This window comes from Musa acuminata, chromosome BXJ3-8, assembly GCF_036884655.1.
Source record: "Musa acuminata AAA Group cultivar baxijiao chromosome BXJ3-8, Cavendish_Baxijiao_AAA, whole genome shotgun sequence".
Lineage (NCBI taxonomy): Eukaryota > Viridiplantae > Streptophyta > Magnoliopsida > Zingiberales > Musaceae > Musa > Musa acuminata.
The window spans coordinates 10,236,025-10,259,842 of NC_088356.1; the positions used below are offsets into that span (position 1 = coordinate 10,236,025).

At 44.6% G+C, this 23,818-nt stretch overlaps 4 protein-coding genes across 17 annotated transcripts; 2 read left to right on the forward strand and 2 right to left on the reverse strand.

Moving 5' to 3' along the window:
* Positions 1-18: 18 nt before the first annotated feature.
* LOC135583552 (uncharacterized) lies at positions 19-6,551 on the forward strand. 5 transcript variants are annotated; one of them, XR_010498937.1, is made up of 6 exons: positions 389-540; positions 2,175-2,269; positions 3,182-3,459; positions 4,406-5,351; positions 6,028-6,144; positions 6,223-6,551. XR_010498937.1 is itself a non-coding variant. In XM_065165007.1 (4 exons), the coding sequence occupies exons 1-4, from the start codon at positions 511-513 to the stop codon at positions 5,218-5,220; spliced, it is 1,218 nt and encodes a 405-aa protein (XP_065021079.1). In that variant the 5' UTR covers positions 389-510; the 3' UTR covers positions 5,221-5,504. The 5 variants fall into 5 exon arrangements, 3 of the variants coding, with proteins under 3 accessions (XP_065021081.1, XP_065021079.1, XP_065021082.1); XR_010498936.1 differs by having other exon boundaries at positions 6,241-6,550; XM_065165007.1 differs by lacking the exons at positions 6,028-6,144; positions 6,223-6,551 and having other exon boundaries at positions 4,406-5,504.
* Positions 6,552-8,746: 2,195 nt separating this feature from the next.
* LOC103994494 (serine carboxypeptidase-like 34) lies at positions 8,747-13,726 on the forward strand. 2 transcript variants are annotated; one of them, XM_009414846.3, is made up of 10 exons: positions 8,747-9,536; positions 10,878-10,985; positions 11,215-11,310; positions 11,416-11,508; positions 11,586-11,674; positions 11,790-12,074; positions 12,239-12,375; positions 12,595-12,687; positions 13,105-13,210; positions 13,298-13,726. In XM_009414846.3, the coding sequence occupies exons 1-10, from the start codon at positions 9,257-9,259 to the stop codon at positions 13,445-13,447; spliced, it is 1,437 nt and encodes a 478-aa protein (XP_009413121.2). In that variant the 5' UTR covers positions 8,747-9,256; the 3' UTR covers positions 13,448-13,726. The 2 variants fall into 2 exon arrangements, with proteins under 2 accessions (XP_009413121.2, XP_065020979.1); XM_065164907.1 differs by lacking the exon at positions 8,747-9,536 and adding an exon at positions 10,384-10,802.
* Positions 10,915-16,003, reverse strand: LOC135583540 (nicotinamidase 2-like). 9 transcript variants are annotated; one of them, XR_010498920.1, is made up of 5 exons: positions 15,355-16,003; positions 12,582-12,710; positions 12,237-12,486; positions 11,765-12,111; positions 11,087-11,520 (listed from the first exon to the last, which is right to left on the reverse strand). XR_010498920.1 is itself a non-coding variant. In XM_065164913.1 (2 exons), exon 1 carries the CDS (start codon positions 15,977-15,979, stop codon positions 15,356-15,358), a length of 624 nt encoding a protein of 207 aa, XP_065020985.1. In that variant the 5' UTR covers positions 15,980-16,003; the 3' UTR covers positions 10,915-10,930; position 15,355. The 9 variants fall into 9 exon arrangements, 5 of the variants coding, with proteins under 5 accessions (XP_065020985.1, XP_065020983.1, XP_065020984.1 ...); XR_010498922.1 differs by lacking the exon at positions 12,582-12,710 and having other exon boundaries at positions 12,237-12,369; XR_010498921.1 differs by lacking the exon at positions 12,582-12,710 and having other exon boundaries at positions 12,237-12,426.
* A 5,780-nt stretch (positions 16,004-21,783) lies between these two features.
* LOC135645757 (uncharacterized) lies at positions 21,784-22,212 on the reverse strand. Its single transcript, XM_065164429.1, has one exon. It carries the CDS (start codon positions 22,210-22,212, stop codon positions 21,784-21,786), a length of 429 nt encoding a protein of 142 aa, XP_065020501.1.
* Between the last annotated feature and the right edge of the window lie 1,606 nt (positions 22,213-23,818).

Consider the following 23,818-nt stretch of genomic DNA (forward strand, 5'->3'; position numbering starts at 1 on the left):
GGTATTAAATTTAGAGCCAAAGATAAGATCAATTATTTGATAGATAGTATTGGAAAATGGGATAATAACAACAATAACGTTATCATTAGGATTAAAAGCACTTTGCTTCCATCTATTCATATATTTTTCTATTGTTTTAATCGACAAAATATTCAAAGTTCTCATATTGCATGCCACACGATAAGGAGTTTTATATGATAAAAATTCAAATTCTTTTTAAATCCATAGTATCCCACCGAGTCTTAGCATCGGATGTTACACATTATCGGATTTGGATTCTGAATCCATACCACTTCCGTCGATAAGATTAATGGATTCAAGATAAAGATTCGTATAAAAATTTCGGATCGGGTCGATATTGGATATCAGGTCATCCGACTCCATCGACAGCCCCGGATCCGAAAAGAGTGGTCTTTGCGCCTACATGTGTTCCCAGTCGGCGAGCCGGGGTGGAGGTTTCAACCGAGTCTTGGGTTCGGGAGAGGGCGGTGCTCCGCTTGGCCGCTCGAAATGGCTTTCCTCTTCCAAAAGTTTCAAGAGGTGTGGACTCTCCCCCATGTCATCTTTCTTTCCGTTTCGCCTCTGATGATCTAGGGTTTTTTGCTTCTTTTTTTTGGTGCTTTCTTGCTAAGAGAGATCTTGTATTATGTTGTCGAGATTCATCTCGTTGAGGTTCGTTAGGAGTGGGAGGTTGTCGCCCTGCAAGAAAGTTCGAATCTCGGAGGGTCGAAATCATTTTAGATCTTGTATTTTGTGAAATTATCTACAATGCCGAGGATGTCGTTGGGTCAACGAGATAGTGTGGGACAATTTCGAAGAATGTAAGAAAGAACACGAATTTGATGCCTTTATTCGTTAAATAATATAAAAGCAAAATGATAGATGTGAAAATGTCTGTGTTCCTGAAATTTACATCTTTTGTGTCCGTTTGGAGTGGGAAGTCGTTGTTCTACAGGAAAATCTGAATCTTGGAGGTGTCAGATCATTTTTTTGATGTAGAAAATTGGGGCATGGGTAGTCATGGGTTTTTTTTGGCCTTAATTTTGCACTTTGTGCTGAAGTTAATGTCATCCACATCCCCAAGGCATATATATTAGGGATTTTCAGCAACGATGTAGTTAGGGTAAGAGGTTAGTACGGTGAAAGAATGTAAGAAAGAAGATAGCTTTTTTGTCTTTATTCATTACATCATAAAGCAAAACGAAGGATGTAAAATGTCTATGTAGCCCTTGTTTCTTAATGCTTGACAAAAAAAGGGTTTGTTGTTATGGTTATGATATGATGATGCTGGAAAATGGCTCAAAATGCATAATGATCATCATTGGTGGGGCTGATGAGGATAGAGGTGACCTCTAGCTTATGAGGGGGAGATGTGAAGGCATTATGGTTAAAACAAAATAAAAGACACCCTTATGCCAATTACCATATTTTAAATTGACTTTCTGAATCATGAACTAAGCTCTATGCCAGGTGTAGCATATTCCATGTCTAGCAAAATTTATGAAATTTTGGCTGGTTCACAGACCTGTGTATAAATTTTGTAATGGCATCATTATCAATTGTTGGACAACAAATTGATTTTCTTGTCATATAAAGAGGCCTATTGATTTGACTGTTTCACTTGCTTTTTCTGACATATAACTTTTTTTTGGATAGATTTATCATAAATAAATGGAGAACATATCAATTTTACCTGCATATAAAGAGGCTAACAAGCCTAAAATCTACTAGTCATTATGGCTTGTTCAGATGAGGTGAAGCTATCTCCAACCTGGAAAGAACTTACACAAGTTTCTCATAACTGAATCCCAATATCTTATCGATCCATCGAGCCACCGGCATTATCATTGGCTGTTGTTGGTTTTGTTGTTGTTCATCTTCTAGAAAGAAATGATTATACATGAGTAGTTGTGTGTGAGTGAAGCAATGAAATAAAGTATGGTTACTAATGGGCTTAGATGAAAAGCATAAATCTACTGTGAAATACTTCATCAACCTTCTTCCTTGAGATACCCGTAGCAATTAGTCATTGACTAAGCTCTGATAATTTTTTTCCTTGGGAAGAAGTACTCAAATTTTTAGACCATATAGAAATAAGTCTAATAGATTTAAGCTCTCATATGGTCTTAGTTTATGCTTATTCTGATTCAAATAATTATTAGCTATAATTCCAGGCTGTCAAAGTACTTGCAAAGAATCGAATGTTTGCTCGAGATCCAAGACATCTTCAGTTCGAAGCTGACATAAACCGCCTGTTTCTTTATACCAGGTCAATGCAATTCTTGCATCCAAGACTGTATTTCATTTCATGCTAACTGTAAATTCTCAAGTATCTCACCATTATGTGAATCAAACAACAGTGGTGTGATCTAACCATATCTAAATTAGTTCAGTAAGAAGTCGTTATTATTGTTGCTTGAAAGTTTTCCCCATGTTTTATATTGTTAAATAATCATCAGTATCTCACTGGATAAGCTTGCTAGGCTTGGATTGTTAGCATTCATGTGTGTGTTTTTTTTTTCTGTTTTCAAATCTTGCGCAATCTGACATTACGATTTAAATGTAGCTTATGCTTTGTAATTCTCCGTGCTTACTAATAATAGATATTTTGAAGCATTAGTTTCATTGACTAAAGATGAATAAAAATTTAAGACAATGTTTAATTTAAAGTTGAGTAAATAAATGATACTAATAATCTGATATTGGATGTTTCCATATAATAATCTTTCGAATGTTGCAATGGAATATATCTAATATGTTTTATAAAATAATTAATGGAACTACTCTCTCCTAGGATATTTTTATGTGCTCTGTTAAGGGTGATTGACACTATACTGGTGATGTCTGTTAAGAGTTTCCTTGTATGCTTGCATATGCAAGTGATTTTTTTGGGCTTGTTAGGTCCATCTTGATGATGAAGTTAAACTCTTATGGGCTATATACTGATTTGCTTCAGAATTTTAACACTTAGAGAGCTATTTAAGTACATAATGAAGTCTCACCTAATAAATGACCATCTTCAAACTGTAATTTTGCTTGTTCTTTGTTCTTTAGAACATTGGTTTATTTAATAAGTTACTGGATATCTTTTCATTCCTCAAGATGCTCATCATTCAAACCTTTCTGCCTCTGTTTTATGTATACTTACTGCATCTGATATCATTGCTTATGCTAAATCCAGTTACAATCGTTTGGGAAATAGTGCTGAAGAGAATGATGCCGACGAGATCATCGAGATGGCAAACAAAGCCTCTGTTAAAGATCAGCAGAAACAAGTCCAAGAAAACATTCATTTTCAAATAAAAAACATGTGTAAGATCATGGATGAAATTCTTCGTGTTGACAATAAAAACATCCCTGATCCACCTAGTTCAATTCCATGCTCCCAGAATAGTCCTCGACGACGAAGTGGGTTGAGTTTTGCCATTGGCAAAGGAACTCCATCTGCCAATGAGCCTGGTGAGTGGCTCTACTGCATATACAATGCACTTAATTTTCCTTAGGTCTTGTTTTAAGGATTGCTTACGTCAGTGATGCATTTGAAGTTGGCTTTTGAATGAAAAGATAGGCACGTGAAATCTAAATTGCTGAAATCTGAATCATGAAATATTTTCTGGATCGTTCCCTTGGATGTTTAAGCTCTATGACTATGTTTCTGCTCCTGTTTCCACTGTATATGTGATGCTCGCCTGCAAATATAACAAATAATACTTTTGTATTTTTTTTAGTACCATAGAACCATGTAGATATTAACGCAAAGTGTCTTACTTTTTATAGATTTTGATAACTCGGTTTTCATCATTTGTGGATGGATTGTATTATTTCTATATCATTTTCAACAATTATATGTATTAAAAGCTAGTGACAGAGACAATATAAAATAATTTGTGATGTGAACACGTTTAGAGTTATCGTCAGAATTCTTCCCAACTCACTGGGCCTTCTGATCTCTTTCAAATTTTACATGTATCAATTTGAAAGTGTTGCATATTTTATTCAAGGTCCTGTTTTGGGTCCTTTGATGACTAGTGAATATGACATTTAACAATAATACTGGTAGGACAGTCACATTGTGGATCATGTGCACCAACTTTGTACTTTAGTTTCATTGCAAGGCTGTGTGCCAGTGATGATGTTTACGATTGCACATCATGAATAGCACTGTAGCATTATGTAGAAAGAAAAATCGAAATACGAAAGTATTCATATGGCTGCTTTACTAGTTAATATTGATATCTATCTTTAACCTACATAAACCTGCATATATAATATGGAAAATTTTCATTACACTGAAAGAACATCATTGCATCATAGATCAAACAATTGGTTCATATTGTTCTATCAGACCTACATTTGGGTCATAACATCACCATGACAGGCTAACCTCAATTATGTTGCAGCACAGTTGTACCTACAACGCAGCCTTTGACACGTTCGGAGTTGTCACAGTGTCTGATGGATCGCCTTGGCTATGCTCCTGATATCAAGCCATCACAAATTCCTCATGAGGAAGCTGGCCAAGGTTTGTTCCTAAATGGAGAGGCTGATGTCGGAGCCATCATAGCATTTTATCCAGGGATGATCTATTCGCCAGCTTACTATCGGTATATTCCGGGGTATCCCAGGGTTGATGCTTCCAACTCCTATCTTATCACAAGGTATGATGGAAATGTTATTAATGCACAACCTTGGGGTACTGGTGGTGAAACCCGAGAATTATGGGATGGTTTTTACCACCCACAGTACAACCCAGATACTTCTGAAGAAACTGGCAGAGGATCCGACCGGATGTGGAGAATGCTTAGCAAGCCTTTGGAGGCCAGTAACAGAGGAACCATTGGGGAAGTACTTGAGAGGCGCAACCCCCTAGCTTTTGGCCATTTTGCCAACCATCCACCTAAAGGGATAGCCCCTAATGTCATGGTTTGCCCATATGATTTCCCGTTGACTGAGAAAGACATGAGAGTTTACATTCCCAACCTTATTTATGGAGATGAAGAAAGTATCACAATGAGGAGATTTGGCACATTTTGGTTCAGATTAGGTAGTTCTGTTGATCCTGATGGAGATTCTCCAGTGCTAAAGACACTCGTACTTGTTGCAACAAGGGCTTTGTGCAACGAGGAAGTGTTCTTGAACTACAGGCTGAGTAATCAAAAGAGACGCCCGGCATGGTATACTCCAGTTGATGAAGAAGAAGATAAACGTAGATGGAGCTAGTAATGGGGTCTTTAGTCTCTTGTTGCTGACATTTCGTTTGCATTGTACAGTTGGTCCAGTTGCTGCTGTTGGCAAACATTGCAGTGAGGTCATTACGAATCTTAATTGTTGGCTTTACTCTCTTCTCACATGTAAGTGAAGTGCTCAAACTTACCTGCAGTAAGATATGATTTTCTGCAGTTGCATGTTCAAGATGAGAGCTGTACTGATAAGCTCTTGACATATTTATCCTCATAATGATGAACAAATTTTGTTTGGTGAAATCCAAGCCACTTGTTGTGTCATCATTTTTTTCACTGATGGCAGTGATAGTAATGGATATTTTTGAACTATGGTTGAGGTATGCCTTCTCTAGTAGCAGCGGCTTTGCTAGACCTCTTTTTTCAGATGTTCTTAGGCGTTCGATAGCAGAAACAATCATGTATCGTGTTAATTTTGTTATGATTTTGAAATCTTCCACTCTTTCAAACCTGCTAATAGCTATATTTCTTGCATGTGTAGAAGCATTCCATATATGTTATCCCTATGGAATCAGTGTTTTGGTTTGGCAAGAAACTAGCCTCTATCATCTGTAACAGGATGGAAGTTTGTTGCTTTCTCATTGTACACAATAAATGATTGGTTACTATTCCAAGGCTGTAAATGCTGATGGCGTTGTTTCTGTTTATGCTATTCTTAAGAATCTGAATGAAAGCCTATAATCATGAAATATCTTTGGGGTTTGTTTGATATTGTTCTCTACACATGCAAAATACATTGTTGGTGAGTTGATATAACCTTGATGGGATGTACCCTTTCCTGCTTCAGAATTCAGGTGATTTGTGTCTGGTCTCAATTAAGACCTAAAGCTGGAAGGAGGAAGAACTCATGTTTCAGTGGCAAGAGCAAGGAAATCAATCAATCACAGGCCATCTTTTCTTCAATGTGAGTACTACTTTACTAAAGCTTGTAGCACAAGTAAATTCTATTTGCTTCTGCTTTGGTTACTTGACCGGGATGCAGTGCTCCATTTGACCACAGTGGCACACGTAATAGACGGGAGGATGAAGAAGCATGCTGGTGAAGCTACCAAATGCTGGCAAGTATTATTATAGTATAGGGTAGCTTATACTCTATATATCAACAATGTAGTCATGCATCACGCAAGGTAGAAAGTAGATATCATTTTGCTTTAATTTGGTTAATCACGAACTCAACATGTGACTAATATTTTTTAGTTGGCCCATTTGTTGGTAAGTTGGTTAGGACGAGTAATGTGAGGAGAGTACGTTGTTGTCTTATTGTTTGTGAATTTACGACGTCGTTGTCTTATCGTTTGTGAATTTACGACTTGTTTTATAGCTTTGGTAATAAGGTCTATGAGTTTTTTTTTTTTTAATAAAAAAAATTATGTCATTCTGTTTGATCGTTTGTGAATTTACGACTTATTTTCTAGCTTTGGTAATAAATAAAAAAAATGCCATTCTTATACTCTTAAGGATTCTTTTGAATCCGAATCCGAAGATTTGTAAATTATTGGATCTGATAAGAATATTCTTGAGACAAATTTATGGCAGATAGCCCGGTATTCAGCATATAATGATGAACTTGGAGTATGGTGAATAATAGCACATCCAACTGCATTAGTGACTCTCACTAAATTATGGATTAAATAATTAGTTGTTCGAAGATGTGTTTGCAGTAAACGATTCATTATAATCTATGATAACATCACAGGGAATAGTTGAATTATTAATTTTGCTTATTTTCTCGATAATATTGATATTTTACCTATGATATGTCTTTTTTATTAATGATTTTTTTTCTTTGCAAGTTTGTTGTAATAGGCTTATACAATTAGGTGTCACAGGATTCATTATAGATTACCTTATGTAGTTAACTATCTTTAATATTTTGGTCCTTATATTTTAGAATGTTACGTTACTATCCTTATAACTATGAAAGTGAAACATGTAGGATAAAAAAAAGTAATTTTTAATGTTTGATGGCAGATGGCGATACTATTGGCGACGACGTCAACGTAGTCGTTAGGCCATCTCCAACGACGATAAGGTTTGCTCTCATCGTGACGTCACCTGCTTCCATGAGAAGTACGTCATTGACCACATCGCCACCTGTCTTGCGTTGCTTTGCATCTGCGTCGATGCTTAGTGGTCGTTGAGCAACAATTGTGTCGGCATCAACGTAGATGGTAGTGATCGCCACCATGTCTACAGCAAAAAGTGGCCACCTTACCATTGACCTGTTGGGTGGATCCCAATCTCGATCGAAAGCTGGGGTTAGTAAAGCTCCTGTCGCTCCTCTTGTTGTCACATTAGTTTTGACACCACTTCTCGTCTAGCAACCCTTTCATCACTCTATATCTGGGTCACTGTTAATACAATTGCTAAGGAGCGAAAGGGCCACTTGGCATCTGCATCAGCATCGACACAGATGCAGAGCGGCACCGATAGGTGGAGGGACTCAAGAACAGTAGGGTGGAGGACAAGTGACAGATATGGAGGCGAGAGTGCCACCCACGTCGTTGATGGCGAAGATAACACGACAATGGCCGCAATGGATGAGGCGAAAGCACCATCGAAGGTAGAGGTAAAGGAAGACGAGGAGGACGGTGGCAAAGAGGACGCTAGTGGAGGTGAACATAACCTCTACCTTTGCTAGCGCTTTCACCTCATCCGTTGCAGCTATCATTGCCTCATCTTCGCAATCAATGGCGTGGGTGACACCCTTGCCTCCACATATGCCACCTTTCGTGGCCTCCACCCTACTATCCTCAAATCCCTCCAACTATTAGTACTGACACAGATGCAAAGCGATGAAAGGACCACTCGACGAGAGGTGGACTAGAACTGATGTTAGAGCGACAGGAGCTCTGGCGACCTCAGCTTTAAGTCAAGGTTAGAATCCACCAAACGGGTCAGCATCGAGATGGCTACCATCTTCATCGTAGATTGCACGATGACAACCATCATCGATGTCGACACATTTACTGCTTGGTAACTATGTCAGCTTCAATGCAGATGCAGAGCGGCACGGGATGAGTGGCGATGAGGCTGGCGAGACACTCCTTGTGGAGGTGGGTGGCATCATGAGGAGAGTAGACCTTATCATCATCAAAGACGATCAGACAACTGCATTAGTGTCGACGCCAACAACATTATCGTTCACCACCAAATGTTAAAATTATATTTTTGCTTTTTATTTTTATGTTTTCGTTAGTAAAACTAATATCGTTAAGATAAATATACCTAGATATTTCATTTTCATAACTATAGAAATATCAATGTAACTTTTTAAAGCGTAACGATCAAAACACTAAAGGTAGCCAAATATAGAGGGTAATATATAATTAATCCGGTATCATAGATAATTTGAACGTGATGACGATTGGTACACGGAGAAAAGAATTCAACATTACTAAGTGTATAGATATTTTTCAAAGGGAAATAATAAGAAATCATAAAAACTTACGTGTCATTAAGACAAACCTATTCAAGTGATGAACCGAGAGTTCTCTCTTTCATGTATTCTTTGCCCAGCAAGAAATGGTAATAATAATTCTGACGTCAGTGCCAAAGACTAATCACACCTCCATGTCCTGCCGGCTTCTGCATCGGTGGCATCGCCTGCCGTTTGTCTCCTTGCTGTGCCCGCAGCGGGTGATGGGATCCACCTCCGTTGACGTCGCTATAACACCAGCAGTAAGCAGCAACAACACCAAGACAACGCATACACAGATGCAACGGAAAAGTCGTTCTCTGCCGTGCCGCGACACACGCCATGGTTGGCGCAATCCTCGCCAAGAAAGCTTTCTTCCGATCCCAAACAAACACAAAAACAGAACACGGAGGAGAGAGCCGAGCCTGAGCCGATGACTTCCCGCCAGCTTTCTCCAGTATTATTACCAGAATTCCTTTCCTTTTTCTTGTGGTATCACCCACACAAGGAAAAGGGTGGGGAGGGGGGAGATGGAAGCACTATAAGTATCGGACCCATGCACGCACAAACACCCATCGCTCGCTAGGTGTTTGACACAATGCGACTCTTCTCCATCTCCTCCGCTTCTTTCCTCCTCGTCCTTCTCTTCTCCTGCTCTTTGGTTCGCGGTGGCAGGTCGAGGGAATTGGACCGCGAGGCCTTGCGACAACAGGAGGCCGACCGCGTGGTCGGGCTCCCCGGTCAGCCGCCGGTGAGCTTCCGCCAGTACGCCGGGTACGTGACGGTCAACGAGAGCCACGGCCGCGCGCTCTTCTACTGGTTCTTTGAGGCCACTCACGATGTGGAGAAGAAGCCGCTTCTTCTCTGGCTAAACGGAGGTCATATCTTCTTCTTCTTTCGTTCTTCTTCTTCTTCTTACTGTTACGGTAATCGATAGCGTATGATACAATGTTTCGTCACAGAAAACTGGGCAGAATGTAACATCTTTAGCTTCGTAAACTACACACTGCTGACCTTTAGGAACGATGATTATTTTGTCCATTAATCCAAGCAGGAAAAGAAGCTTCCCTTTTGTAAAGTCTAGAAGAGCAAAATGATGGCGGATAGGCCAAAGGTTGGTTCCACCACAATCAGACTCCAAAACACAGTCCCAATTGAATTCCCTCACCAAACTACGAAACCTTAATTGGTCAGCCAATTATGTGTAAAGTCTATATTATATGACATGAAATGATGTCTTATTTACTGATTCTTTTGGGAATAAAAGAAAGAAAGAACACTGTTGATTTCTTCCTTGGGTTGTTCTATCGGGACCTTCCATTATTGCAGCACAGCATGGCCCAGCTTTGGAGAGAGCTACCTGGTGTTCATGGCACATCATGGGCTTCCCTCCCCCGCCCCCCACCACCCCCACCCCCACTAGGAGGAGTCATTCGTTGACCACCTTCTCTCCAAACAAGCAACAAGATGAGAAACTTGACCCACACCTTGTGTAAACCTCCCTCACAGGCAACAGTGTCCGCCATTGCCGGTTCCACCTTCCCAAGCACAACACCCTTTGGGTATTCGGAAGGTTCTGCCTGCAATGTAGTTTGTTCCAGTAACCTTAGATCGGAGGAACAGGGACCGAAGGGCCTGATGTGGCATTACTATTAAGGGAGAGGGTGGGTGGTCGGATGTGGCACTACTAGTAAGGGAGAAGGTGGGTGGTCGGGGACCAGCCAGAGGCTGGAATCCTCCATGGGCAACCCAAGCAACAGGATTGAGCCGCTGTAAGTGGGTAAGAGGTGGTACCAGTTGCGAGGTCGACAGGGATGGCGCCTTTTGCCCACAAAAAGCGTAGATGCTGCAGGTCTCACTATGTCGACTCCAGCTCCGGTGAGCCCTCCTCCGTTCCGGAAGCAGCAAGGAATCTGGGGACCAGGTAGGACTTGCGTGTGGCCACCTTTCTTGCCTGCGTCCATAGGAGAAGATAATGTAGCATAAATATCACTCGCCCAATTTGTCCCAAGGTAGAAAGAAAATATTAGAATTTTGCAGGGGGAAACTCCACAGTAGTCCCTCGCTGTGGATGCCTCGATGATTGATGTGTACTGGGAATAGTGGATGCATGATGCATTGTCCAGCCAATCCGTCAGCATCTTGTACTTGTGGAGACAAATTGGATTGCAAGTTCTCTTGGCATGTTTCATGGTGGTGTCTGACATGGTTCATTGCAGGGCCTGGGTGTTCTTCCATTGGGTATGGGGCTGCAGAGGAGCTTGGACCTTTTCTGATGCAAAAGGGTGTGCCACAGCTCAGGTTCAATCAGCATTCTTGGAACAAAGGCAAGACACCTATCCCTAGTGCTTCCTTTCCAGACACAAAATATTGCTAGTGGTTAACTTGAATGCTACTGCTGCATTGTAATAACATGTAATGCAGACAATGATCAAATGCATAACACATCAACAGCTAAATTTCAGAGTCACAGAAAACAGAAAGATCACAACTCTTTGAGTACAAAGCAATTTGTGATGGACAATTAAAAGTATGCTGATTCTTGTCACATTTCAGAGGCAAATCTGCTATTTCTTGAGTCACCTGTTGGAGTGGGATTTTCTTACACTAATACCAGCTCTGATTTGCAGTCACTGGGAGACAAGATCACTGGTAAGTCCTACAGAGAGTACTTTCACTTGACCATATACATGTTCCATAGAAATCCTTGGGGGATTTGTTCACATCTACTGATATTGTTCTACTGATCATCCAAAGCTGAGGACTCCTACGTTTTCCTTGTAAACTGGCTCAAGAGGTTCCCACAGTACAAGTCCCATGACTTCTACATTGCTGGAGAAAGTTATGCAGGTAAAAGAGTTGCTGTACCATGCAAAACATCACTGGGTCAGTTGGTGAAATGTAATTAACACTACTTGCTGCCTTAGGACACTATGTTCCACAACTATCCGAGAAGATATTCGACGAAAACAAAAAAGCTTCAAAGGAAACCTACATAAACTTCAAAGGATTTATGGTAAAAGTTCTACATCAAACACCTGTAGATAGCATTTTCCTAACTGAAACTGCTAGTGTAGATTCATCTCAAAGGTGCTAAAGATCGTACCAACATAATCTTACGCATGAATCAGATAGGAAATGCATTGATGGACGACGACACTGATCAGACGGGGATGATCGACTACGCATGGGACCATGCCGTCATCTCCGACCGTGTCTACCACGACGTCAAGAGCAACTGCAATTTCAGCATTGAACCTGCTACTGAGGCCTGTAACAATGCACTGAGAGAGTACTTTGCAGTCTATCGTATAATCGACATGTACAGCTTGTATGCTCCTGTCTGTACCAGCATCACCTCTACCCGGAAGTCCTTTCAGATCGAGGGTGCAGCTCCCAAGCTGTTCTCCAGATATGTAAGTTGCTTTCCTACCAACAATGGTGACGACCATCCTGACATTCAATACCCATTGCAGGATGTGAATATTCATTCTGAAGAGCTGCATCTAAGCAACCAAGACTAGACAAAATAATATCTGTATCTACATAAATGCTTGAGTAAGGATTTCTCTTCTCACAGAGTGGGTGGCATCAAAAGCCAGCGGGGTACGACCCTTGTGTCTCGGACTATTCCGAGGTGTATTTCAACCGACTGGATGTCCAAGAAGCTCTGCATGCCAACACCACAAAGATTGGCTACAACTGGACCCACTGCAGGTACATATATTTGGTGAATTATGATGATTCCTTGAGATCTTCAGCATTTTGCTGGTAGAGACATGGAGAATACACTTTTAACTAGAAAATCCAATACTTGCTTCCAGGAGGCTGAAGTAGGAACAAGTAATTATTAATCAATTTGTCAAATACATGAACTCAGTTTCTACAAGATTAGTCATCTATTCTAAAAAATATATTCCTGCCTTCTTTGGACAGTGAGGTAGTCACCAAATGGAATGATTCGCCAGCCACTATGCTCCCAGTCATCCGCAAGCTTATCAATGGCGGCCTCAGAGTATGGGTTTTCAGGTAAGGATACAAGTAAGGAACCCCTAATTGAGATAATTACCAAAATATCTGCATTAGTAGAATATGCAAATTGCATGGAGAAATTTGAGCTTACAATTAATCATTCATCATATTGTAAAACAATGCGATGGAGTGAGTATCGATTAGCTAGCTAATGCTAGAAAGCACTTCAGACAAATAACCAAATGTGCTAGATCATCTTGGTTCTGGAATGGAGATCAACAAAAACTTAAAATAATGTCGTCTTACACAATGTCTCTCAGTTCTTCATGTTAGTTAATACTATCAACAAAAATATGCACTTTGCATATAACAGATAGGACCTGAGCAATATATAACTAGCAAAAAAAAAACAAAAACAAAAACAAAAGACACAAAAAAGGCCTTTAGTTCTCAACTTTCTTCTTTCCCTTTCAGTGGGGACACTGATGGAAGAATTCCAGTCACCTCAACAAGGTATACACTAAACAAGCTTGGCATGAAAACCATCCAAGAATGGAAGCCATGGTATGATCGTAAGCAGGTATGAGTTGGATCCCTGGAACCCATTAGTAATTTTCATCCTAAAGGATAACTTGAGAGTCACCAGACATTCTTGTTAACTACGTAGGTGGGTGGATGGACAATTGTCTTCGAAGGACTGACATTTGTTACAGTTCGTGGTGCCGGACACCAAGTTCCAACATTTGCTCCTAGGCAGGCTCAGCAGTTGATTCATCACTTCTTGGCTAACCAGCAATTGCCTCCATCAGCATTCTAGCAGTGGAAGTCTTGATCCAATCTCCCATTCGACATCCAATCATTCACATAAGTGGTTTCATACCCTGCATTTGATGAAATGCTTGTCTACCCGTACTAAACAATGCAAAGTGATAACTGAAAATAGGTGCAAGCCATGTTTCAATAAGAGAGTTGTTTTAGTTCATACGCTTGTGTTCTTGAATTATGCATTTCCCCAGTTTGACAATAAGAAAACCATGTAAAACACAAAAGTCTATCAAATTTCATCACATAATATCATTTCCATTCTGTTTTATTACTTTTTGTCACATCTTTTTTGCAGAAGATCTTTGTCCGTAATATTATTTGTATTTTGTAGAGAATATCACGCCCATCATTAACACCCTTATTCTGTTTAGGATCCGTATATCTATATTCTTAATACTTGTTTACAAGTTGACAAATGGTGCTGAATCTAAAACATCACAGAACATGTTTGATAAGAACATCTATACCTATTTTACAAAATGTTGGCTAACTTAAGCTGATATGTTCACTTCTTTTTACCAAACCTAGTGAGTATAAACACTTTTTATCAGATTTGGCTTCCATTTTCACCAAGGAAGAAATATTCAGAGAAAATTTAGACATCCAGCCTCATGTCAGCTTTATTTTATATGCTACGGCCCCTCAACTCTGAAACATATAAAGATTGTTGATATATCTAAATTTAACCTCTATACTATGTTACCTGTTTATTCCACAATCGGTAGCAGTTCACAGTTCTAAATGCAAAAACTTAATCCGAAATCATGATGTTTCTCAATTTAGTTCTACAACTGAAAGACAGAGATCTCAATCTTGATTTGATTTGTCACTATTGCATCTAAAAGGTCCTTTGCAGCAAAAAGACTGAACAAACTCAAGTTGTAAGGAGATCCATCTTAGATCATGGATTATGTGACTAATAAGTATTGCTCAGATGGGATTGAACTCAGGAGAAAATTCACTGCAATAATGGTTTCATGCCAAGCTCCTGACAAAGGCATCAAGGAACAGAAGAGGGGTCATAATCTAGAGTCTTTGTCGGTGGACATGTGGTCATTCTATTTATCAACAAGTTTAAAAAGCCTTGAAAAACTCCATGAGATTTCTCTCATTGAAAAAGAGAGAAGAGATCGACATTTGAAGAATAGAAAAAATAAAAAAAACATAGATTAGCTTACTAATTAACAAGTGTTCCAATTCTTAGCTTTTACATATTTGACTGACCATAATAAGTCCTTCAACCACTTTACTATCGTGATTCCCAGAAACTATGATGCAGATAGAAGAAGCATGATGTGGACTCATCATTCATACAAATTTGCAGTTCATTTGACTTTGAACAATTATATTTTTGCTTAGTAATGTGACCCTCTCTTTGCCATTGGTGGAAGCGCAAAACAGCCATAGAAAAAGATGCAAACTTAGCCTGGAGGTTTGAATCACTCATCCTTTAACAAATATTAGCCTCCAATAATTATTCTTAAAATTTTCAATGTGCTCAATATTCTTTTATTATCGTTTAAACTATGTTCATAATTCAGATAAATGAATTTTGCAAGTGATGGACAAATAAAAGTAGCAGCAGAAAGTTAGGGATTCAACATACTTCTAAAGCTTCCAATCTCATGCAACTTACATTACAGAACAACACACCAGTTCTTAGCTTTGTGATATGCATATCTCCACCAAATCAAATCACCCAAACTGAAAGCTAATAACTTCGATTACAAACTACAGATCCAAGAACAGTTCTTAAAGCCTATTAACTAACAGACAGGAAAAGGGATGGCTAATAACTTTGATTGCAAACTACAGATTCCAATACAGTTCTTACAACCCTAATAGCAGACAGGTAATGGAAGCATTTCAAGGTAGATTTGGTAGAGAAGTGACCCTGACCTCAAATCTTGGGCGCAAGAGCTGCCTCGAGGCGTTTGCAGTCCACCAGATAAGCAAAGCCATACGCCATATTCTTGAGGGTAGCTTCGTGCAGATCCTTGTTCGAGGTAGCCGTGGCGTCGGTGGAGAAGAAGACCCTGAACCCCCTCACAAACGCCTCCCTCGCCGACGTCTCGCAGCAGAGGTTCGTCATCACGCCGGTGACGATCACCTCCTCGACTCCCATGCCCCTCAGCGCCTCCTCCAGACCCGTGCCGGCGAAGGCGCTGTAGGTGCTCTTCTCGACCACACGGTCGCCGGGGTCTCGGCCGATGTCGGGGAGGAGCTCGGCCGCGGGGGTGCCGTCGAGGATGAGGTCGCCGGACCACCACTCGCCAAGCATGGCGTAGTCGGCGGGGGAGCGGTGGCGGTGGCGGGTGAAGAGGACGGGGATGCCGGCGGCGCGGCAGAGGGCGACGGTGGAGCGGAGGGCGGGGAGTATGGGGGCAGCGATGGAGGCGAAGTGGCGCTGCATGTCGATGACGAGGAGGGCGGCGGCGGTGGGGTTGGGGTTGCGCCGCCGAATCTCGTACTTGCTGTAGGAGTCGCCTGCCATGGAAAAGAGGCTGCTTTGGGAAGACGCCATCACGCAGAGGAGGCAGATGGGGATTTTGTAGGATACGACGAACCTCCAGAGAACTACTAGTTATCCTAGTCCTACACTGTCTGATGCTGATGCTGATGATCACTATTCTTGTCACTATTATTTCTACTATTTAGCTCATAATAAGTTTTAAAGGACATTAATATAGATTAAGGTGTCAACTAACAATTAACTCAACACAGATTAACTACAATATTTTATCTTAAATTTATTATATGTTAAATTTAAACCTGACTTTGACATTACATATATCTAAGGTTTTATCTTTTCTTTCTCATCTATATATACTATATTGGAAATTCTGGGAACAACAAATTTGCCCAGACAATGTGTGTGGGTGTGTGTGTGAAACTTAAATTGTGAGTAATAAATGAGAAAATATATTACTTTAGAGGAAAATTTATATTATTAGGTGATTTAAATCTTTATTCTCTCCTATTAAATCACTAATAATATAATCTGCTGGAATGATTTCTGAAGTGAGTTCTGTATTCCTGCCCTCTCCTCTGTGAGAGCACCACCGCAGTCAACAAAGATTACATATATTCTTCAGCAACTGTTTGATAGAATGATCTAAATCCAGTGGATTTATGCTCATAGAAATGGTCTCCAAACTCAAAGAAAAGGAAGTAATAGAAACAAAGGTTAATAACAAGTCTCGATAGTTAAAAGGACTGAAACCTGCATTGGTGCAGAGAGTCAGTGACAGATTAGTTTTCCTGGTTAGCTCGTCCTCGGTCTGTTGCCTCCATGTTGGTGACCATCAGCCACCATGGCTGAGAACGCCACGGGATGCTACCTCTGCCGGTGCGGCCTCGGATCTTGCAGCTTCCAGTGCGAAGAGACGAGCAGAGTGCTTCTTGCGCACACGATGCGTTGCATTCATGGCACCAAACCATCTCGTTTCCAGTCTTCTTTTTGTCGAACAGTCGGTCCAATCTGGCGTTGTGCTTCTTACATTGGAAATGCTGCGTCAGGTTCAAAGAGTTCTTCACGCAAGCAATTCTGCAGATGCTGCACCAGAGAGGCACTGTCTTGCCTGATGGCAGTGATGATGATGTTTGACAATGTAGATCTGGAAGAGATCGATGTGCAGCTTCCCTTTCCATGCCCTCAATATTAGGTTTCGGAAGGAACTACTGGCAAAAACATGATATAAGCAATCTGAGTTGCCATCAACATGCAGCAGAAAGAACAAAGACATGGTGGTCTGACATGGCCATGAAGGATATGTTCTGCAACATGGAGGTCAATGTTTGAACGAGGAACCTATGCTTCTTCACACTCTCGAACTCGCTTGCTTACGGCTGGAAACCAAACTTTGTTGCTTTGGATATGTTAGTGTAAACAACTTTAAGCCATGGCCTCGGGGCCGACGCGGTTCGATTCGGGTCCGAATATTGGGGATCTTGCTCGGAGTCCCTCGGGGGTTGCCGATGCAGCCATGCGGATCGGATCACGTCGAGGCTCGTTGGGACGCTCCGCATGGAAAGGTCCCTCTCCTCGGTGTTGATGGGGAAGTAGCTCGGTCTTCGTACCTGCACACAAGTTGGGTCGGAACTCGACCCGAACCCTCCGACGATCAAGTCAGATGATATGAAGAGGTTTGTTTGTGTGTGTCTCTTTTTTATCCCTTCTCATTTAGAACGCGAGGGTGTTTATAGGGGAGTTTAGTATTACCTGATGTGCCTGCCCGCAAAGAGCAGGATCGTACCTCTGATGGCGTCTGACATCGCTGTTGGCGTGGCATGAGGGATCGAGCCTGAGCGGTCGTTAATGGGCCTCGTCCTGCGTTCTGGTTCATTTGACCAGGTTCTGCCGGGTTGATCGAGGCATGAGGTGTTGTCTGGGGCAACTAACGTCAGCCCGAGTCTTGTCGCCATTTCGTTGGGGGGCCAGCACCCATGTCGTTGGGGGGCCGGCGGCGGCTACCTCCGCGACTGTTATGGCTCGGGTGGGGAGTTCCTCCATGCCGGGCTCGCCCTCGGGACCCAACCTTGAGGCCAGTTTTGCCAGCGTCTCCGCCCGCTCGTTCTGGCGCCTCGGCACCTTGGATAATATGAAGCGGGAGAAATGGGTGGCGAGAGCTCTTACCTCCACCAAATACTTCGACATGGTTGGGTCTCGGGCCTTATACCCGCCGGTGAGCTGTTCGACAACCAACTGCGAGTCGGTGAGGATGTGTATGTCGCCCACCTGCATTTCGACGGCTAGTCTGAGCCCCGCCAGCAGCGCTTCGTACTCCGCCTCGTTATTGGTGGCCTTAAATTCGAAGCGAAGGGAGCGCTCGAATGAGCGCCCATCGGGGGCTTCTAACACCAGCCCGGCCCCCGCGCCTTTTCGGCCGGATGATCTGTCCACGCGGAGGAGCCATTCCGTCTTCACGCGTTCTGGCTCCTCGCCCTCGGGCTGAGTTAGTTCTGAGAGGAAGTCGGCCACCGCCTGTGCTTTGATGGCGGTCCTCGGGACGTACCGAATATCGAACTCACCGAGCTCTACTGACCACTTGAGGAGGTGACCTGCTAGGTCAAATTTAGACAAAACCTGACGGAGCGACTGGTCGGTGATTACCTCGATCGGATAAGCTTGGAAGTAGGGGCATAGCTTCCGAGCGATCAATACGAGCGTCAGCGCCAGCTTCTCGATCGGGGGGGTATCGCTCCTCGGGCCCATTAAGGACATGGCTAGTATAGTAAACCGGTTGTTGTTCTCTAGAGGCCTCCTTGATCAGGACAGAACTTACTGCATGTTGAGAGGCGGCTAGGTAGACACCCAACTTTTCCCGAGGGGACACCGAAGTGAGGCGAGGGAGGGAGGCCAGATGCTCCTTTACGAGGGCGAAAGCCTTCTCGCATTCTGTCGTCCACGCGAAGTCCTTGGGATCCTTCAGAGCCCGGAAGAAGGGGAGGCATCGGTCGCCCGATTGGGAAAGGAACCTTGATATGGCGGCGAGCCTTCCGTTCAGGCGCTGCACCTCCTTGATTGTCCGAGGGGCCTGCATGTCGAGTATCGCCTGTACCTTTTCAGGGTTCACATCGATTCCCCTTTCATGTATGATGAACCTGAGGAATTTGCCCGAGTTGACACTGAAGGCACACTTGGCGGGGTTGAGTCGCATGTTGTACCTTCGCAGTGTGTCGAAAGTCTCAGCCAAGTCGGACAAGTGAGTCATCGCCGCGTGACTTTTTACAATCATATCGTCGACGTAGACCTCTATGTTTCTCCCTATCTAGTGAGCAAACATTTTGTTCACGGTCCTTTGATATGTAGCTCCGGCGTTCTTCAGCCCGAATGTAATAACCTTGTAGAAGTATATCCCTCGGTCGGTGAGGAAGGCGGTGTGCTGCTGGTCTTCGGGCGTCATCCTGATCTGATTGTAGCCGGAGAAGGCGTCCATGAATGAAAGGCGGGCATGACCGGCTGTTGCATCGACTAGCTGATCGATCCGCGGGAGGGGGTAGCAATCCTTCGGACATGCACGATTAAGATCGGTGTAGTCAACACACATTCTCCAGCTTCCATTAGGTTTTTTCACGAGGACTACATTGGACAACCAGTGTGGGTACTTGGCTTCTTCAATGAAGTCTGCCGCCAAAAGTCGCTCCACCTCTTCTCGGACGACCTGCTGGCGTTCGGGGGCAAGGCGCCGGGGCTTCTATTTTACTGGCCGCACGTCGGGGGAGACGCACAAGCGGTGCTGAGATACCTCAGGGTCGACGCCTGGCATGTCAATGGGTGACCAGGCGAAGAGGTCGACATTCTCTTGGAGGAGATTGATAAGCTGGTCTTGCTCCCGCTCAGGAAGCTCCGACCCGAGCTTGACCGTTCGATCGGGACGCCCCTCCAGTATTGGCACATCCACCATAGGCTCCATCGGCTCGGGGTGCTAGGCCGGCTTTTTCGCTTCTCGGGGGTCTTCGAGGGGTAGTTCAACCTTCCTTCTTTTGTGCAGGGAGACCGCGGTCAAGTTACACCGCCTTGACTCGCGGGGGCTCCCCCTGGCCACTCCAACCCCTGCTCGGGTCAGGAACTTCAAGGTTCAGTGGTAAGTGGAGATAACCGTCCTGAATTTGTTAAGGGTGGGGCGCCCCAGAATCGCGTTGTAAGATGTAGGGAGGTCGACCACCAAGAAAGTTGTCATTACTGTCTTCGTCCTCGGCACTTCCCCGAGGGTTAAGGGCAAGGTGATCGCGCCCAATGGTGAAATGGATTCATCGGTGAACCCGGTGAGCGCTGAGTTCATAGATTCCAGGGCGTCGTGGGAGAGCCCGAGTTTCTGGAAGGCGTCCAGATAAAGGATGTCGGCCAAACTTCCAGTGTCGACCATGATCCTCCTCACTGTTGGGAAATCATTGGGGGGTGACATCATATGCGCAGCGGAAGAACAAGAAAACAAAATCCCCGATTCCCAAAAAGATGTTCGTCGTCGTGCGAAGATTGGTGCGCAAAAATCCGCAAAACACAAAACTGCGTATAGAGATTGTGTTACCTAGGGAGATCGTATATCCCTGGCAGATCCTTAGGAGAGGGTGAAGGAGGTCAAGCGTCCTCCTCTCTAGCGGTGATCCACACAGCAGGGTTACGACGACGCTCCTCAAAACTCCAGACCTACTCTGAGGTGGAGAGGGAGAGGAGAATAGGAAAGGCAAGCAAAGACTCTAGCCTATGAGGCTGTGAATCCCTCCTATTTATAGAGATCCCGTGTCAAACCCTAATGGGTCCTTCCCTAGTGGGTATTGGATCTGCATCCAATAAGACAAGGGCTCCGTCGGATATCTCATATCCGAACCTCTACTCATCGCAATGCCTACCATATGTGTGTGACCCTCTAGGCCCAATATCGAGCTGGCCGTGAGTCATACCTGTCAGAACTCCTTCTAACTCAGTGAATTATTATCTCTGTAATAATTCACTCGACTCATCGACTACGGACGTACTAGGCCACTACGCCGTAGTCCCCAGACGATACAGGGGAATCCAATCCATTGGACCTGTCTGTCCTCAGTTACCGTGTACCTATAATCCCTCATCCATCTAATATCCTAGAGACCGTATATCGAGCATGGTGCTGTCAGACCCATACGGTTTCTACTCGAGTCTCGCTATAATCGGATTCTCCCGGAGAACTCTTTCTCTCTCAACCCGAATGACCCTGGCCAGGGATTTGTCTGAGCAAGAACACATAGGATATTCCTCTCATGACGCCGAGAGTGGATGATCCTCTATTGACACTCAATAGCCCTCGTAAGGTCGACTACCACTCCCAATGACCAGCTGTACTAGATCTGGGGACAGCCAAACCTATAAGTCTGGTATCAAAGAGTGGAGCACTCATACAGGACATTCTTGGTGTCTCAAGTCTAAGGACCAGATACACCACTAGGACTACGAAATCGCTGTCTGACAATAAGGCATCATCAACCATCCAGCATTCCGTAAGCGGATCAATCAGTGAACTCATTCTCCAATGAGCACTTGTACTGTATCCCTAGTGTCCCTACACGAGCAGCTATGAGACCAGCTGCATCCATCATATGGACGGGTATACAGCACACCAGTCTATCCGGTTATCACGATGTCCTTCTCGAGTAACCTATGACCGGGATTATTTAGGATATGTGTTTAAAGGTGAATCGATCTCATTATCGTGATCTCATCACGATCCGATTCCCATTGCACAAATCCAAGGACATCACAATATATATATGCACATATGCAATTGTTATAAAGTGATATACGCCAAAATATAATAAGCAAAAAGATTATGTATCAAGTCACACGTGTCATCACTCACGTGATTGGCTTGCTGGGCACCTATGACTAGCACTCACATGGGCGTTGGCGATCCTGGAGGCCACCACCAACGCGTCATCGTGCTCGGGCCGCATGGCCCTCTCGGGGGGGAACATGACCTTGGGCTCGGGCCCATGCCCAGGGTCTTCGGCTGCGGCAGCGCGGGTGTATGCTTTCCGCCCGGAAATGCTCTTTCCCCCAAACGTCGGGCCGCCCGTGATCACATCGATCTGCCTTTCGATGGGGCCCTCGGGCCGGGGGGAAAGCTCTTTATCCTGTCGTAGATAGCGGTCGAGGTGCCCTCTCCAAATCAGCTCCTCGATCTGTCGCTTCAGCTCGCGGCACTCTTCCGTGTCATGTCTGTTTTGCCGGTGAAAGCGAAAGTACCATGTCTTGTCCGCGAGCTCCCGGGGCCTCCTCATCGGATTGGGGGTTTGGAGCAGCCCCTTCTCCTTTATCTGGAGGAATATCTACGTTTGGGACATTCCCAAAGCGGGGAGTGGCGACCTCGACGCAAACGAGTCGGACCGGTCTGACCTGTGCCTCGGCGGGCCGGGCAACTGCCCTCGTAGTGGCTCCGTCCGAGGCCTTTTATGTTCCTCGCATCTCCCCAACATCTAGGCTTCCGCCGCAACATAGTGGTTGGCTCGCTGGAGCATTTCTGAAACTGTGGTGGGGGGTCGCTCCACGAGGGACCAGAAAAACCTGGACGGACGGAGACTCGCCATGAAGGCCTGCATCAACAAAGAGGTGTGAGCATCTGACAAGCCCCTAATTTATGTGGCAAATCGGCTCACAAAACGAGAGAGGGGTTCGTCCTCCTTTTGGTTCAGTCCAAGGAGTAGGGCGACGGACGACTTCGGTCGGGCCAAAACTAGGAAGTTGAGTTCGAACTCCTTAGCGAGCTGGTCGAAGGAAGCGATTTCCCCGATCTTCAAGCCGTTGTACCACGTGCGTGCTGGCCCCCTTAGGGTCGTGGGAAACACCCTGCACATCAAAGCGTCAGTAGTTCCGTATAGCGCCATCTGAGCCCGAAAGGTGGCCACGTGGTCCGCGGGGTCGGTGGTGCCATCGTAGGCGTCCAGGGAGGGGAGTCGAAAGCTCGCGGGCACCGTTTGGTTGCGTATTTCTGCTGCGAACGGTGACCCCCGGTGTGCATCGTCCCCTGGCTCTCCCTTTGAGGTATGGACCTCCTTCCGCACTTCTTCGAGTCGTTGACTGAGAAGGCACAACTGGGCCCGGAAGGAGTCTGCTGAGTCGGGAGATATCGCCTCATGCTCGGGTCGACCGACAGGGTTTCCCCCTGCCTGATCTCCAAGGGAAAACACTCAGGTCTGGGGTGAACCAGGGAGCGCCGAGGTGGTCGCGTGAACCGGTGCAGAGGACTCCACTCGGCGTGTAGGGCGGGCTGTCGACGGGTTCATTGATTGGGAAATGAACGGGAGGACGATCTGCACCATCCCCGCCAAGGTTCAGACCTGGGAGGCAAGGTCCTGAAAGGCTTCGGATGACACGGGCGAAGGAACGCTCGGAGCACCCTCGGGCAGGAGCAGACTTGGGTCATTGAACAAACGCCAGTAGCGTTTCAAGGTCGTGACGAGGTCCTCGGCCCGTGGCCCGTCACGCGAGGGGCGCTCGGCCTGCGCCCCTGTTAAGAACGATCCCTCGGCAAGGAGTTTGTCCGGGTCAGTCTGAGGATCCCGTGGCATTCGACCCTCCTTCTAGCGCCAATCTGTTAGTGTAAACAACTTTAAGCCGTGGCCTCGGGGCCGACGCGGCTCGGTTCGGGTCCGAATGTCGGGGATCTTACTCGAAGTCCCTCGGGGGTTGCCGATGTGGCCGTGCGGATCGGATCACGTCGAGGCTCGTTGGGACGCTCCGCGTGGAAATGTCCCTCTCCTCGGCGTTGATGGGGAAGTAGCTCGGTCTTCGTACCTGCACACAGGTCGGGTCGGAACTCGGCCCGACCCCTCCGACGATCAAGTCAGATGATGTGAAGAGGTCTGTTTGTATGTGTCTCTTTTTTTT